This window comes from Thamnophis elegans, chromosome 2 (genome assembly GCF_009769535.1).
Source record: "Thamnophis elegans isolate rThaEle1 chromosome 2, rThaEle1.pri, whole genome shotgun sequence".
NCBI classification, from domain to species: domain Eukaryota; kingdom Metazoa; phylum Chordata; class Lepidosauria; order Squamata; family Colubridae; genus Thamnophis; species Thamnophis elegans.
The window spans coordinates 162,106,630-162,123,538 of record NC_045542.1 but is presented as its reverse complement, the minus strand read 5'-3'; the positions used below and the strand labels follow the sequence as shown (position 1 = coordinate 162,123,538).

The window sequence follows — 16,909 nt, the reverse complement described above, 5'->3', positions numbered from 1 at the left end:
AAGAAGTGTTATAAATTGAGGACTATTTGTATCCAATAATTGCTAGGGCCAATCTTGAGACTCGTCAAACGGTCATCCAGGTGTGGGTGGTTTCTCGGCTTGAGAACAAGGACGGAACAAGGAACAACCAACAAGGAAGAGTGCGTAGCGGATGCCATTCCTTCTTGACTGAAACCCGAGAAACCGACAGCTAACCACGATGAGGACCCGGATTGTTGGGAGGGAGGGGCAATAGGCTGACTCTGTAAACCCCTTAGAGAGAGCTGCAAAGCACTGAGAAGCAGTATATACCATATTTTTCAGAGTATAAGACACACTGGAGTATAAGATGCACCAAGGTTTTGAAGAATCAAATAAAAAAAAAATTTTTTTTTGCACTCTGCAAACTTTCCAAAAATGGGACACGAATAGCCTTTAGGAGGCTTGTAGAGTGCTCCCGGGGGGGGGGGGGGGACGGCCCATTTTTCGCAAAACAGGTCCATTTTCTATCAAAAAAATTGCATGCATAGCCTTTAGGAGGTTTATGGAGTGCTCCTGGGGCTGCAGGATGGGGTGGGGCCAAAATTGAGCAAAAATGGCCCATTTTTTACTCATTTCTGCCCTCTGCAACCCCCAGGAGCACTCTGAAAGCCTCCTACAGACTCTACACAGCCATTTTGGTGAAGGGTGCGGGGTTTCGGGAGGGAAAAAATCAGTGGTGGGTTTCAAAAATTTTTTGAACCTACTCTGTGGGTGTGGCCTCCTTTGTGGGAGTGGCTTGCTGGCCATGTGACCTGGTGGGAGTGGCTTGCTGGCCATGTGTTCTCTCTCTCTCTCTCTCTTTCCTTCCTTTTGTTTCTTTGTCCATTTTTACTTTTTTTCTTTCATCTCTCTCACTTTTTCTTTTTCTTTCTTTCTTCCTTTCTCTTTGTGTGTGTGTGCGAGTCTGTGTGTGTGTGTGTGTGTGTGTGTGTGTGTGTGTGTGTGTGTGTTGGGGAAAATTTTTTGGAACCTCTTCTGTAGGTGTGGCCTGCTTTCCGAGTCCACTGGTGAAACCTCTTCTAACCGGTTCGGTAGATTTGACGAACTGGTTCTACCGAACTGGTGCAAACTGGTAGGAACCCACCTCTGGAAAAAATGCTGTATTCGGTGTATAAGACGCACCCAGATTTTCATCCTCTTTTTTTAGGGAAAAAGGTGTGTCTTATAAGTCTTAAGTGCTGCTGCTAAGTGCTATCCCCAAGAAGTACATCTTGTAGCTTCTCAGTGCACAACTCTCTGAAAGGGACAAATAGTTGAAATCTTTTGCCCCCACTTCCCTCACAACTGTGGGCAATTCGCCATATTGCTTTAATGCCAATTGGATTGGAAATTTTTCCGAGCGCCAAGAGAGGAGCAAATCCCCTCCCCATGGGCTAATCCAGGGGTCGGCCACCTTAAAGACTCAAAGAGCCACAAAAGTCATAACCAGAAGCCCCCCATTCAATTCTGGAAGTCCGGTTCCCTCAACATAGAGTCTCCTCCTAGAGCGGCGTCCCTTTTCCTCTACCTGTCCTAACCAAAAGCCCTATCAATTGTGCAGCTAACCGGCGACAGGGAGCCACAGCAGAGGGATGAAAGAGCCACATGCGGCTTCAGAGCCGCAGATTTGTCGACCTCCGGGCTAATCACTCAGCTTCTCCGAAGTCTCGCAAGCCATGGCTTCCAAATGAATCTTGTCTCCACATTCAAAAACACTGATACTTTTGCCCAATGCGTACATTTTCTGGTGGGCCAAGCACGGCGAATGCTGCTTCAACTTCTGACCGTATTCGGGGCATTTAAAGGTCTTCTCCTCCACAGGAACGATGGGGGACTGAATCAGTTTGGGCTGATCTGGGAGGCTACAATCTGCATTTTGACACATCCGTCCCCCCAGGTGGACTCGCTGATGGGAGGCCAGGTAAGTGCTCCGGCTGAAGCTGTCCCCACACTCGCCGCATTTGTGAGGTTTCTCACCCGTGTGAATCCTCTGGTGGGAGTTGAGAATCGCCTTTTGGCTGAAGCTCTTGCCGCACTCCACGCAGATGTACGGCTTCTCCCCCGTGTGGATCCTCCGATGCTTGATCAATGTGGACAAGTCGCAGAAGCACTTGCCGCAAAAGGAGCAGCTGTAGGGCTTCTCCCCCGTGTGGATCCTCTGATGGGAGGCCAGGAGGTCGCTACGGATGAAGCTCTTCCCGCACTCCAAGCACTTGTACGGTTTCTCCCCGGTGTGGATTCTCAGGTGGATCTTCAAGCTCGACTTGTAGCTGAAGAATTTCCCGCAAACGTTGCACTTGTATTTTCTCTTTTCGTTCGGTTTCTCTTCGGGGAGGGAAGCGTTATGGAATCCCGCCACTTGGGAAGCCGTACTTTTCTTACACTTATCCGTGAGATAGTTTCTCCTTGTTCTCTTCAGCAAGGGCATCTCTTCCAGCTTTGGTGGCTCAGTTCTGTCGGAGGCAACTTTCAAAAATTTCCTGCCATTCTCGTTCTGCCGGACATCGCCTGCTGAAATAAAGAGAGGATTGAAGAGGGCAAAAGGGAGAAAACATAAAATATACCACTTCAGACAAATGGTTATCCAACACCTTCTTTAAAAAGTTGTGAGTGCTGGAACATTCACAACTTCTGAAGGCAAGTTGTTCCACTGATTAATTGTTCTGTCAGGAAATTTCTCCTCAGTTCTAAGTTGCTTCTCTCCTTGATTAGTTTTCACCCATTGCTTCTTGTCCTGCCCTCAGGTGCTTTGAAGAATAGTTTGACTCCCTCTTCTTTGTGGCAACCCCTGAGAACACTGCTATCATGTCTCCCCTAGTCTTTCTTTGCATTAAACTAGACATACCCAGTTCCTGCAACCGTTCTTCATGTTTTAGTCTCCAGGCCCTTAATCATCTTTGTTGCTCTTCTCTGCACTCTTTCTAGAGTCTCCATATCTTTTCTACATCGTGGTGACCAAAACTGAATGCAGTATTCCAAGTGTGGCCTTACCAAGGCATTATAAAGTGGTATTCACACTTCATGTGATCTTGAGTCTATCCTTCTGTTAATCCAGCCTAGAACTGTGTGGGCTTTTTTGGCAGCTGCTGCTCACTGCTGGCTCATATTTCAATGGTTGTCCATTAAAAAATCCCTCTGACAGTTACTACTATTGAGCAAGGTACCAAATTTCTCATTGATTATTCCATGGAAACCCAGGAATCTCTGTTTTTTACTCACCACACAAATTTCCAACTTTCTCCTCTTCCTCCAGGAACGACCTTGGGAAAATCCCTCCGCTGTCAGACGAGTCCCGCTCTGCCTTGGCTGAGGGAACAGCGGCTGTGGTCCCCTGCAGACAGGATCAAAACATGAAATGCAACTTAGGAACAGGGAAGGCAAGGAAATGAGTTTGCCCCATCACCTCAGCCTGTCCCACACATTCAGGTAGGGAAGGCTGTGCGCCCTTGCGTGAGGGATACAGGGAATTCGCTCCCCCCCCTTAATTAACAAGCCTAACCTCCCCATCTTGGAATTCGTCTTCTGTTGGAATGTTTAGAATGTGGTTTTAGAATTTAAATTTTTTTTTTTAATCCTAAATTATTCTGATTTTAATGTTTAATGTTATTGATGGAATTGTACACTGCCTAGAGCCCCATCCTGAGGGAGATGAGCAATTAAGAAGAATGGAATGGAATAAGAAAGAATGGGGAAAGAATTGATTAACAACTATCAGGAAATTTCTGCCCCGCGCATGGAACCATCCCGTCTCCCTCCCACCCCGGTCCAACAAGCAGGAAAGGTTAGGAACCATTGTTGTAGGGCAGGGATGTCAAACTGGATTTCTTAGAGGGCTGGATCGGCATTGTAGTTCTCCTCCACGGGCTGGCAGGGGGGGTGGGGATGGGGAGACAGGACGGACGCCTCCTACAGCATCCAGCCGGCCAAAATGGGCTCAAGGCCCCCACCCCCCTGAACCCCGTTTTCGTCCTGGACGGTCTCCTGCGACACTGTCCCGGCCGAAAACGGGCCCCATGGGGCCTCCACACAGCCTGTTTTGGGCTGGCAGAATGCTGCTGGAGGCCGGGGAGGCCGAAAATGGCCCACACAGAGGCACCACGGGCAGGTCCTTTCCAGGTCAATCCCGCAGGCCAGATTTAAGCCCCCCATGGCTGGATCTTTTCTTTTGGGTCTTTGGCCTGCCACACTGTCTATTATTCTGCTCCCATTTTCTCACAATAGAAAATGCAAAAACTCTGATTTACTTTTGGATGCTATATGGAACCCTGACAGGGGATTTACCTGTTGTTCCCATCTCAAAGACTCTCTTTGCATCCAGAGGAAATCCTCGGCCAGGGCCACCGCCTGGGTGCAGCAAGCAGGGCCCCTCTCCCGTACCCAGCTCTGGATCTCCGGAGGCAGGACGGTCAGGAACTGTTCCAGGATCAGCAGCTCCAGGATCTGCTCCTTGGAGTGCCTCTCCACCTTCAGCCACTGACGGCACAGCGCCTGGAGCCGGTTGTAAACCCCGCGGGGCCCCTCCGCTTCCTGGTAGCGGAAACGCCGGAAGTGCTGGCGTTGCTTCTCCCGGCTCAGGGCATCCCAGTGCAAGATGGCTGCTTTCACTTTCCCGTAATCCTGCCGGTCTCGAGACTCCAGGTTACTGAAAGCTTGTTCGGCTTCTCCGCGGAGGGCAGGCCAAAGCCGGGCTGCCCACTCTTTCCGGGGCCACCGACAGGCCTCAGCCACTTGTTCGAAGGAGGCCAGGAAACCCTTGGGGTCGTCCCAGGGGGTGGGCTCCTCTGGAGCCTGGCTGCCCCACCAGCCGGAGTGCAGAGAGCCTGCGGTTATGATCAGGTCCTGCCAGTGTTGGGGTAACTCCACATCTGTCTGTAGCATCTCCCCTCCCAGTTTCTTGGGGAAAAATTCCCACATGCGTTTCGCCTGGACCTCACTCAAGGCGCTCAATGCGGACATCGCCTTCTGCCTCTTCTCCTAAATGCAGAAAGGAGACGCTTGCAAAGACCTCTGGTTAATCCGTGGATTTGTCCAAGGAAGAAACTTTTCTTTCCCAAACTGGCTCGGTCAGTGAAATAATTGTTTTTTCCAAAAGGTTGATGTTTTTTTCCCCCTACAGGACAGAGAAGATGGGAGAAATGGGGAAAAAGACAAGCCAACAATTAGCTTTTTAATCATGTTGTCATCAGAGTTGGAAGGGACCATGGAGGTCTTCTAATCCAACCCCCAGCTCAAGCAAGAGTCCATATATTGTACATTTCTGAGTGCCCCTGCAGATTGGTCACTTGTCCAAAAGCAAACAAATCCTTGCGTAAGAAAAGCAAATCTGTCAAGGATCGGGGAAAGGTATCCTTAGAGATGAGAACATGGGAAGAGTGAACAAGCAGGATGGCGAGGTATTTAGCAATAGCAGTTAGACTTATATACCGCTTCATAGGACTTTCAGCCCTCTCTAAGTGGTTTACAGAGTCAGCATATTGCCCCCAACAACAATCCGGGTCCTCATTTTACCCACCTCGGAAGGATGGAAGGCTGAGTCAACCCTGAGCTGGTGAGATTTGAACAGCCGAACTGCAGAACTGCAGTCAGCTGAAGTAGCCTGCAGTGCTGCATTTAACCACTGCGCCACCTCGTTTGCCTGGAATCCATACTGTATATCGGACATTAATACAATTGAGCGAGTCCAGAGGTATTTCACGAGAAGAGTCCTCCATTCCTCCGCTCAACAATACAAAATCCCTTATGCCACCAGGCTCGAAATTTTGGCCTTGGACCACCTTGAACTACAGCCTATGGTCTGTTCTCAGCATAGTACACAAAATTGTCTGCTACAACATCCTACCTGTCAACAATTAATTCAGCTTCAACTGCAACAATACACGGGCAAACAATAGATACAAAGTCAAGGTAACCTGCAGAAAATACGACTTCGGCACCAGAGTGGTCAATGCCTGGAATGTTCTACTTGACTCTGTTGTTACATCCTCCAACCCCCACGGCTTCAACCTCAAACTGACCACCGTGGACCTCACCCCATTCTTAAAGGGATTCCATAAAGGGGGCGTGCATAAGCGCACCAGCGTGCCTACGGTCCCTGTCCCACTGTCCCCATTTGTTTGTACTTATTTCATGTGCTCATGTCCATGTTTATATTTATACCTGTTATCTTGTACATGCTTGACAAACTAAGTAAATAAAATAAATAAAAATAAATAAATAGCTTAAAATTTCCAAGGTTGAAAAACACTGTTAGGAAGCAAGAAGCATTCAGGAGATCCAGCCTCTGGGTCCTTCAACTTGGGAACTCAGGATTAACCTTCCTTCCTTCCTTCCTTCCTTCCTTCCTTCCTTCCTTCCTTCCTTCCTCCCTTCCTTATCTCTTTCGCTCTCATGCTAAACTAATTTTCAAGGTTTGGGTGTGTGTGTGGGGGGGGGGAGAGGGAATGAAAGGAGGAAGTGCTAAACTGCCCTTCTTAACTACTGTTCAAAAAGCAATACTGGTAGTCCTCGACTTACGACCACAATTGAGCCCCAAATGTCTGTTGTTAAGCGAGGAATTTGTTAAATGAGCTTCCTCCCATTTTAGGACTTTTCCTACCGCCATTGTTAAAGGGAATCCCTGCCGCTCTTAAATTAGTAAACCAAACCTTTCGGTGGATCTGATTCCCCACAACTGACTTTGCTCATCCGAAGGTGGCGAACGTTGATCGCATGACCCCAGGATACTGCAAACCGTGATCCATATGAGTCGAATTGCCCGGCATCGGAATTTTGATCGTGTGACCCTGGGGTGTGGCTTTGAACGGTCACTAAATGAACTGTTGTAAGTTGAGGACTAGGTCTATTTCGGGGGTGGGTGGGTTGCAACTCGCAAGCCATTTGTCAACAACAGACCCCGAGGACCCAATACAGATGCCACTTCCTTAGTCCTCGCCCCAAGAAAAATGTTAACAGTCCCCCCAAAAAACATCCCAGACCAAACTTGGACACAAACTCCTTAACGGAGAAGCAAGGACGGGGTGCGTTGCGCACTAGATCGGCCCTTCCGACGTGCACCCGGGAAGGGGAGGGCGCCCCAACCCGGGTTTCGTTTAGCCGTCGTGGGAACTCGCCCCAAGTGGGAAGGCGGCAGCTTGGAAAGAGCCGCCAAACACCCTCCTGCTGACCCCAGCTCTGGGATACAGCCTCGCCCATCATCCCCGGCCAAGTCGGCTGGGGAAGACAGTTGCTGGGGTCCTGTGACTGTCCCTCTGACTTTCTACCTCCCGCTTAAAAGACTCGCCTTCGCCCGGCCAGGAAAGAGGCGGCTCTCGCCCAGCGTCCTCCGAAGGGGAAAAGTCGCTTGCCGGACCCCGAAACAGCAACTGATCCCGGGGGCGGAGAGGAAGGAGGGGCCAGAGCGTCTCCCCCCTCCATTCTCCCAGGAAGGAAAAAGGAGACGGAAAAGGCGGGGAGAGGCTTTCTAGGGGCCTCTCTAGGAATCACCTCTCGTTCTTCCTCCCTCCCTGGGGTTTGCCCACTTGCGGCATTTTGGGCGGCTGTGCAACTTCTGGGCATCCGGCAAGGCTGCTACTGGGCTCCGCTCCGAGCAGGTGGGGCACCAGCTCTCCCTCGGGCTGCCAGGAGGGCTTCTCCCCGCCAGGAGGAAGGTAGCCCCGAGTCGGTGCCAGGAGGAAGCTTCGGGTGGATGCAGGGCTGGACAGGGAGCCTCTGGGCAAAGGGGGGTGGGGGAGCCTCGCCCCACGGAGGGAAAGGGGGCTTCTCCTCCAAGGGTTTAAGGGGGGGGGATTATTGGGTGGCTGAAAGAAATACCCGCCCTTCTCTCTTCAATGGGGGGTGGAGGGTTTTTCTTTAGGGGAAGAAAAGGGGTTCAAATGGCTTGAATTGAGTTGAATGTTTTCCCAGCGCAGAAAAGATCCACTTTCTTTCGCCTTTATTTAAATGGAGGAAAATGAATATTCTTTGCTTTTATCCTAGTGTTTTAATTGTTTTGTTTCTGCAAAGCTGGGTAGAATCTGAAAAAAAAAACACCATTCTTTGCCCAGTTTTGTTTTGAAAGGATGTGTCAGTTGTGGGTTTTGTCCATCAGAATAGGGCGGGAAGGAACCCCCCCGGAGGTCTTCTAGTCCAGCCCCCTGCTCAAGCAGGAGTTCCTATACCATTTCGGGCCGGTGGCTGTCCATTCTTTTCCTAAAAGACTCCAGTGTAGTAGCAGCCACAACCTCTGCAAACCAGTTGCTCCACTGATTAATTGTCCCCCCCCCCCCCCCGTTAGGAAGTATCTCCTTAATTCCAGCTCGCTTCTCTTCTTGAATGGTTTGTAGTTTCTGGGTCCCCCCCCCCCCCCCGCCTTTCCATCCACTGTTTCTCCTCCTGCCTTCTGGTCCTTTGGAGAATAGGCTGACCTCCTCTTCATTGTGGCAGCCCCTCAAATACTGGAATAGCTATCATGTCACCTCCAATCCTTCTTTTCTAGTCTAGACTCTCTATTCTTTTCAAAGAAGGAAATAAGATTGGTTTGGCATGATCTCTTTTTAACAAACCCATAATAGCTTTTAATTATAACTTTTTTTTTCTCTAGATGTTTGCAGATCAGATTTTTTAAATTCTTTTCCAGTATCTTCCCAGATATTGATGTTGGGCTGATTGGTTTGTAGTTTCCAGGGTCTCCCACCCCCTTTTCTTGAAAATGGGAACCATAATCTGCTCTTTTCAGATTCATTGTTGTTTTATTGGTCTCCATGTGCAGTAGAAAAAAGGGGTATTACTCCATGGGTTTGATTATTTCTCTTACATCTTTGATTTTTGCTTCAGGGAGATAACATACCTGCCTAGATCAACTATAGTTTCTGTTCCCCTATGAATTGAATCACCTGTCACCGGCAGGGAACAGGGCGGCATATAAATAAAATAAAACTTCAAACTAAAAATAAAACTTGCTTTCTTTCTCTAAGAAATGCTGGAATATTTTTTCCCTGTTGTAGAAATGCTAGATTTTGCCTCTTTTTTAGAAACTATTGCTCTTTTCTGGGTGGCTTCATATTTCCTTCCAGGGGGAGAACATGACAGCGATTGTTCAGTTCCAGAGGGGCTTCCTTGGAGTGGAGGAGGATACATAGAAGGGGATTTGCTCTCGGTTGTTGTTTCCTTCTAAAAGTGATAGGCTTCCATCGGTCTTCCTCTTTAGGTCCATATATTCTAGGGTCAATTTTTTAAAATGGGAATTGTTTGTTCCCTGTTATGTTCAAACTGCATTGCTGGCCCCAATCAATGTATTTGTATCCTCCCTTAACTATAAAGCAACAATAGGAAGCCATTCTAGGTGGGAGACATATTCAATCTGTGCTGGCCCAAAGAAAAGGGTCTATGAATACCTACATGGATTGTACTCTGTACACAATTAGCTCTACTTGGAACATATAAATCCTATGAGGGGTCTTTGCAGTTTCTCTCACATCATATAGAATCATCTCCCACACCCAAAGCGAGCAAAAGGAAAAGGCAGGGATCATCCCCAGTTCAGGCAGGCAAATGGGGGGCAACAGGGACTCTGTCAGCCATCCCTCTCATCATATGAAGAAAAGGGGAGGGGAGGTCAGCTCCACAGGGGGCATCCCGGCATTGCTTTGATCCTGGGGGGAGGGAATATAGGCTTTGGTGGGCCCTCCAGTGTTCATATAGGGGGTCTCCCCGCTATTGTTTGGGCTATTTGGAGAGCTGAAGAAAATAAATCTTCCTCTCTGTTTCACTTCATCCTGCAGGTGCCACCAGGAAAACCTTTGCACAAAGTTCTGCTTGCAGGATCCAATCTGGGTCAGTCACCAGGACCAGAAGTTTTGTCTTCTCAGCTTTCGGACTCATGCTGGAGCCCCTCCTCCTGCCCATCGTCCAACCTTTTGGCCAAAGTTCTGCTTGTTTGAATTTCCTCCGATAGAAATCCCTGGAGGTGAGCAGACCCTGGAGACTATGCAGAGTGGGAAACACTTTGGCCAAAGTTCCCCCCAGAGGAATCAGGGGAGACTCTCCAAATGCTCCCATTGCGGGAAATCCTTTGCTTACCATTCCCTCCTTTTGATCCACCAGAAGCTGCACACGGGGAATGGATCCCACCTGTGTTTCCTTTGTGGGAAATCCTTTCCTGGAGTGTGGAGCTTTGCCAAACATCTACAGAGCCACCCAGGACTGAAGCCTTACAAATGCGGAGAGTGCGGGGAGCGTTTTGCTAAAGGCTCGGACCTTGGAGCCCATCAGCGAATCCACCAGGGAAAGAGATCTCAGGAGTCCTGGAAGTGCTGGGGAAGATTTCCTGAGAGACGGCATTTCTCTAGGCCTCAGAAGAGCCCAACTGAAGAGAAGCCCTGCAAGTGTCTGAAATGTGGGCTATGCTTTCCTCAAACCTCCCAGCTGCTTAATCATCAGCAAATCCACACCGGAGGGAAACCTTATCAATTTCTGGAGTGTGGGAAATCTTTCCGTTATAAACAATTGTTTAGAAGACATGAGAAAATTCACACAGCGGAGAGTCGTTATAAATGCCTAGAATGTGGGAAGTGTTTCACTAAGAGCTCATTTCTTTGCAAACATAATAAAACACACACAAAGGACGAAAACAAAATGTGCCTAGAATGTGGGAAATCTTTTTCCACCAAATCATGCCTGCTGAAACATCAGAGAATTCACACTGGGGAAAAACCCCACAAATGCCAAGAATGTGGGAGATGTTTTGGTGTAAAGTCAAGTCTAATTCGACATCAGAGATTTCATACTGGGGATAGACCCTATAAATGCCCAAAATGTGACAAATGTTTTTTTACAAAGTCACATCTTTTTGAACATCAAAGTATCCATACAGGGGTGAAGCCCTATATGTGCATCGAGTGTGGAACATTTTTCCGTACAATACAAATCCTCAGAAGTCATGTGAATGTTCACAGAGGGGAAAAAAAGTTCAAATGTTTAGAATGTGGGAAAACATTTGCTTATGCATCATCCTTTAGAATTCACTGCCAAACCCACACTGGTGAGAAATGCCACAAGTGCTCAGTTTGTGAGAAATCTTTTACCCGGAAAAATACACTTTGGATGCATCAGAAAAGCCACTTAGAGAAGCAATATAAATGTCCAGTCTGTGAGAAATCTTTTACCCGGAAAAGTACACTTCGGATGCATCAGATAAGCCACTTAGAAAAGCAATATAAATGTCCAGAGTGTGAGAAAACTTTCCGTTGCAAATATTATCTTAGAAAACACGAGAGGATTCACAAAGGAGAGAAGCCTTCCAAGCCTGTGCAGAAAAATGAAAAGTGCCCAGAATGTGGGAGATGTTTTAACACAAAGTCACAGCTAAATCAGCATCGGAGAGTTCACTCCGGAGAAAGACCCCATCAATGCTCAGAATGTGGGAGATGTTTTACCAGCAAATCATGCCTGCTGAAACATCAGAGAATTCACACCGGAGAAAGACCCTATCAATGCCCAGACTGTGGGAGATGTTTTGTTCGGAAGGAACACCTAATTCGACATCAAAAACTTCACACTGGAGACAAACCCTATCAATGCTCAGAATGTGAGAAAGGTTTGTGGATTCTGCTGGACTTCGGAGACATCAGAAGAGGCACACAGGAGAGAGGCCCTATAAATGTGGGGAATGTGGCAAAGGTTTTTCCCAAAAACAACACCTTAGGAGGCATCAAAAGGTCCATTCACAAGTGAAGCCATAGAGATGCTCAGAGTGTGGTAATGTTTTGTTCAAAAGGGAGACATGAGAAAAATGACATGGGAAAAGCCCTAATAGGCCCTGATGGTAGAACAGTTTTTCATGGTTGTTCAACCCTTAGAAGCCATATAAGAGTTCATAAAAGGGAGAAAAATTAGAAACTCTCAGATCGTAGGAGAGCATTTTCTTTTCAATGGTCCCTTAAAAATTACACTCCATATCGGAAAGATGCACTTTAAACGTTTGAAGCGTGATGAATGATTTCCTTGGAAAACTACTCTTTCAGCATCAGTGAATTCTTATTGGAGAGAAAATTTTATCAGGGCTTAGAATGTGGCAAAGATTTTTATCTTCAGATGCATATGAAAAATCCACACAGGAGGAAAACCTTGCAGGTGTGAGTAACATGAGAATACTTTTTCTTGCCAATTGGAACATCTTGTCTCCTGGAGTTTGTCCATTAAAATTGCCTCCTTGGAAATTTTCTTTGCTAAGTTAAATGTTGTTATATTTTTTAAAACAAATTATTTCTAAGACATGAAAATGAAAATCTGATGTGAGTGTGGAAACCTAATATCTAATGTGAAATTGTTGGGAACCGTATAAGGACTCCTGCCTTGCGCAGGGAAGGTGGGACTAGAAGCCTGCGCCTCTGTTATTCTGTGGTAGGTCCCTTCTAGCCCTTTGATTCTAAGTATTTGAAAATAAAAAGAGAAATGGGTGAAAAGCAAAAGGAGGGTTCATTTAGTGTCCATTCAAGTTACAGTGGCACTGAAAGTGAAGGATGAAGTCAGATTCACTTAATAACCATGAGACTAGCTATACAACTGCAGTGTTTCACTTAACAAGTGTGGGAAGAATGGTTGTAAAATGTGGAAAACTCACTTAAGTGTTTTACTTGACAACAGAAATTCTGGGTTCAATGGTGGTCGTAAGTAGAGGACTACCTCTAGATAATAAATTGAGAGTTCTTCAAACAGGAACACGGAGAAGTCAAGGTGACGACAAAAGAATGTGGAGATGTTTTGATAAAAAGTCACACCTAATTTAAACATCAGAGGCTTCACACCCGAGAGAGACTCTATCAATGCCCAATAGGTGAGAATAGATTCTTCTATTCTCACCTACTGGGATTGTGGATTCTTCTGAACTATGGAGACATCAGGAGGGGCAGGAAGGAGGCCCTATAAATGTGCGGAGTGTCCTTTGGCTGAGGGCCCAGGCAACTCACGTGCGATACAGTAGCTTTGCAGAAACCCAGATAATTTGAACGAAGCAACGTAGATAATCCAAACAAACAAACATGGCTAGAATAGACGGACAGATTTTATTGACTACTAATTCAAACAGTTGTTTCCTGCAAATGTCCCCTCCCAATGCTTCATCTATAATCTCTCTTGGGAGGGGTCAATCAACAACCACCTGTGCTTAATCATCTTTTGAGAGTCTGCCTATGGAGTTGCTGCTTCCGTTTCTCAGCCCTTCTCAATCTAGCATTAGGGACAAACTTCCTTTGATCCCCCCCACTGCTCCATGCCTCAGGCACCTCCTGGTGGCCAACCAGCCACTCTGGCCCCTGCTCTGAGTCTGAACCTTGCCCAGGGTCCTCCACATCACCATGGCAGACTCATATGGTTCCTCGCTATCCAAGTCCATCAGCAGCTGAACCATATCGTGCTGGGCCACAACAGTTTCCTTAACATGTTCTTCCTCAAGTTTACATTCAAGCAGATATCTTTACAACATTTAATGAAAATTTTGATTAAAGTGGATGGGACCACTTTCAAAGCAACAGAGCCGGTTTGCTGTCTGCTTGACAGGAGAGCTACTAGTTCGGGGAAAATTGTGTGAACTGATAGAAACCCACCACTGGCATAGAGTGTGATCAAGTTTTGCTCAAAAGCGACACATCAGAAAAATGAAATGGGAAAATCCCCACTATGCCCTGATAGTGGAACAGTGTCCAATAGTGGATCACCTGTGACACATCCTCCTCCCGCTGTTCCATGCATGCACACAGGGCTTTCGTGGAGCCCAGGGCCGGCGAAATCGGTTGCCACAGGTTCACCATCATGGGCATAGGATCTCTTGCTGGGGGGGAGGGGAGTGTTGAGTTTGAGGACCTCCAGGTTCCCTTCCAAGTCTGTTACTCTGTCAGCTTTCACACCTGTGGTTTGGAAAGTGTTACACACCCACCAGTCACTCCCATCAATGCCCAGAATGTGACCATCAATGCCCAGAATGTGAAAAACGATTTGTGGAGTCTGTTGAACTTCGGAGACACCAGAAGAGGCACACGGGGCAAACCACGATGAAAGCAAAGCTCATGGGATGTTCTTTCCTGATGCCCAGAGATGCACAATAAGGGAAACATGTCGCCCATTTTCTACAATTGGCAAAAGACATCACATCCAACCTCTGATCCACGTGTCTCATCCACTTGCAGTTTCGATGCCGCATTTCCCCACAACCCACCCGGGAAGAGGCGCCCCCGAGTGGAGACGGAGCTCCTTGGGAAGGGATGAAAGGCAGGGAATTAAACTTTCGCCCTTTGCACCTGGCGGGAGGAGGAAGAGGGGGGGGGGGTCCTTCCTTCCACCTCGACGGGGCCGCCTCTGCTGCAGGGAGACCGGCCGGCGGGCAATGAATGGATGGAGGGCTTGGCTGACTTCCAGGGCTGGAAGGGAATCCTCGTTTAGTGTCGGTCTGTGTCCCTGCGGAATCCACGAGCTTCTACTACGGAGCCCATCCTCCCCAGCCGTCTCAGCCTTGCCAGGTGCCGGATGGGGGATCCCAGCGCCCGGTCCCGCCTCCAAGTCCACCCCAAACTTCGGGGGAAGGAGGGAGCGGGGATCCGCGGCCGACTCTTCCCAATCCTGGGGGGGGAGGGGGGAGAAGGGGGGGAAAGGCTCCGGGCCCCTCTGGACTCCGCCTGGCTGGGAAAGCGGCGGCTCTCGCCCAGCGTCCTCCGAGGGAGAAGCGGCGCTTGCCGGACCCCGAAACTGCAGCTGATCAAGGAGGAGGAGAGGAAGGAGGGGCTAGAGCGTCTCCCACACTCTGCAAGGGAGCAATGGGAACCGGAAAAGGCGGGAAAAGAAGCGTCCGTGGATCCTCTCTAGGAGCCTGCTCTCGGTCTCCCTCTCCACCTTAGATGGGAGCTGAATTTCGGGTAGTTTTGCTGCCTTTTTCCCCACTTGCGGCATTTTGGGCGACTGTGCAACTTCTGGGCCTCCGGCAAGGCTGCTCCTGGGCTCCGCTCCTGGCAGGTGGGGCTCCCGCTCTCCCTCGGGCTGCCAGGAGGGCTTCTCCCCGCCAGGAGGAAGGTAGCCCCGAATCGGTGCCAGGAGGAAGGTGCGGGTGGATGCGGGGCTGGACGGGGAGCCTCTGGGCAAAGGGGGGTGGGGGAGCCTCGCCCCACGGAGGGAAAGGGGGCTTCTCCTCCAAGGGTTTAAGGGGGGGGGATTATTGGGTGGCTGAAAGAAATACCCGCCCTTCTCTCTTCAATGGGGGGTGGAGGGTTTTTCTTTAGGGGAAGAAAAGGGGTTCAAATGGCTTGAATTGAGTTGAGTATTTTCCCAACGCAGAAAAGATCCACTTTCTTTCGCCTTTATTTAAATGGTAGAGAATGAATATTCTTTGCTTTTAAAAAAATATTTTCAAACTTACAAAATACACACAAACAAAACTTAGACATAAACTACATTTACTCAATATATTGGAACTTCATGTTCCTTCTTATAGCAGTTTCAAATCGGTACAATTCTCCTTATGTTATTTCCCTTTCTAATATGTTTGAGTTATTTTACTTATTGATCTGATATATTGTGTGATTACCTCTAGTAAATTTAAAGTCTCTTGAGTGCACATATACAGTACATGTTAATACTCCTTAACTTCTATTTTTGGGCTTTATTGGCTTTTTTCATTGACCTTTGTTTCTTTCCTATCTCCACCTATACCATTTTCCCCATATCTGATAATATTCTGTGTCTTCTTTTCCCTGAATTTCTTTTGTTAATTTGTCCATTTCGGCACAGTCCATAACCTTTCCTATTATTTCGTCTTCGCTTGGTATCAATTTATTTGTCCATTTCTGAGCAAAGGCAATTCTCACCTCCATAATTATGTTTAGAATTAAATACTGGACTTCTTTTTTATATTTGGTTGTCATTGTTCCTAATAAAAATACTTCTGGTTTCCAATCAATTTTGAGTCCTGTTATTGATTCTAACCAATTTTTAATCTTTTTCCCATACTTTTTGGCTTCCTCACACGTCCACCATATGTGATTATGTGTCCCATGTGCTATTTCACATTTCCAACATTTTGGTGATATTCTTGCTGAGATTTTTGCTAACCTTTCCCCATTTATCTAATTCAATATTGTAGCCAAAGTTCTGGGCCCATCTTACCATTTGTTCCTTCATTATTTCTTCTTTCATTTTATATTTCAGAAGAAATTTATATATTTTCCCTATCATCTTTCTTTCTGTACTTTGAATTATTTTGTCTAATTCGTGTGGTTCCATTTGGTTGTCGTATAATTTAGTATCGTTTTTGTGTTTACCTTTAATTTTCAAGTAAGCCAGTCGGCTTTCATGTTTTGTTCTACCAATTCGATTGTTTTTAAATTTCCCTGTCCATTAATTAAGTCTCTGTATCTTATAACTTTACTCATATCTGTAAAATTTGTGTGCGACATCCTTTCTGTCGGGGATAGCCAATTCTGGATTTTCATATAGTGTTTTTTTAAAATTTTGAGCCAGTTTCTAATTAGATGTTTTTGAAAGTATTTGAGTGTTTTGTTTTTACCATCCCATAGGAACGTGATCCAACCTACCTGCAGATTGTGGCCTTCTAAGGTCAAGATTCTTTTATTTTTTAACTCCATCCAGTCCTTCAAGCATGTTAGTGTTACTGCTTGTGCATATAATTCCCAGTCTGGTAATGCTGAGCCTCCTCTCTCCTTGTTATCTTGCATTGACTTTAGTTTAATCCTCGCTTTTTGGCCTTGCCAAATGAACCCGGATGTTAGTTTGTTTAATTCCTGGAAGAAAGTTTTACCAGTATTTATAGGTGCGGCTTGCAACAAAAATAAAATTCTAGGTAAAATATTCATTTTGACTGTGGCTATGAGTGATAATTGAATACTTTTCCAACTTTTTAATTCTTTCCTTGTGTCATTAGTTTATTATA

General features: G+C 47.0%; 2 protein-coding genes across 3 annotated transcripts; one reads left to right on the top strand and one right to left on the bottom strand.

Annotated features, from left to right (window-relative positions):
- Positions 1 to 1,538: 1,538 nt before the first annotated feature.
- On the bottom strand, positions 1,539 to 5,106 carry LOC116502775 (zinc finger and SCAN domain-containing protein 31-like). Of its 2 annotated transcripts, none has more exons than XM_032208700.1 (3): positions 4,282 to 5,106; positions 3,220 to 3,331; positions 1,539 to 2,511 (listed from the first exon to the last, which is right to left on the bottom strand). In XM_032208700.1, exons 1-3 carry the CDS (start codon positions 4,954 to 4,956, stop codon positions 1,643 to 1,645), a joined length of 1,656 nt encoding a protein of 551 aa, XP_032064591.1. In that variant the 5' UTR covers positions 4,957 to 5,106; the 3' UTR covers positions 1,539 to 1,642. The 2 variants fall into 2 exon arrangements, with proteins under 2 accessions (XP_032064591.1, XP_032064592.1); XM_032208701.1 differs by having other exon boundaries at positions 1,539 to 2,508.
- A 2,378-nt stretch (positions 5,107 to 7,484) lies between these two features.
- Positions 7,485 to 12,197, top strand: LOC116502772 (zinc finger protein 260-like). Its single transcript, XM_032208698.1, has 2 exons — positions 7,485 to 7,589; positions 9,759 to 12,197. The coding sequence occupies exon 2, from the start codon at positions 9,964 to 9,966 to the stop codon at positions 11,707 to 11,709; it is 1,746 nt and encodes a 581-aa protein (XP_032064589.1). The 5' UTR covers positions 7,485 to 7,589; positions 9,759 to 9,963; the 3' UTR covers positions 11,710 to 12,197.
- Positions 12,198 to 16,909: the final 4,712 nt, after the last annotated feature.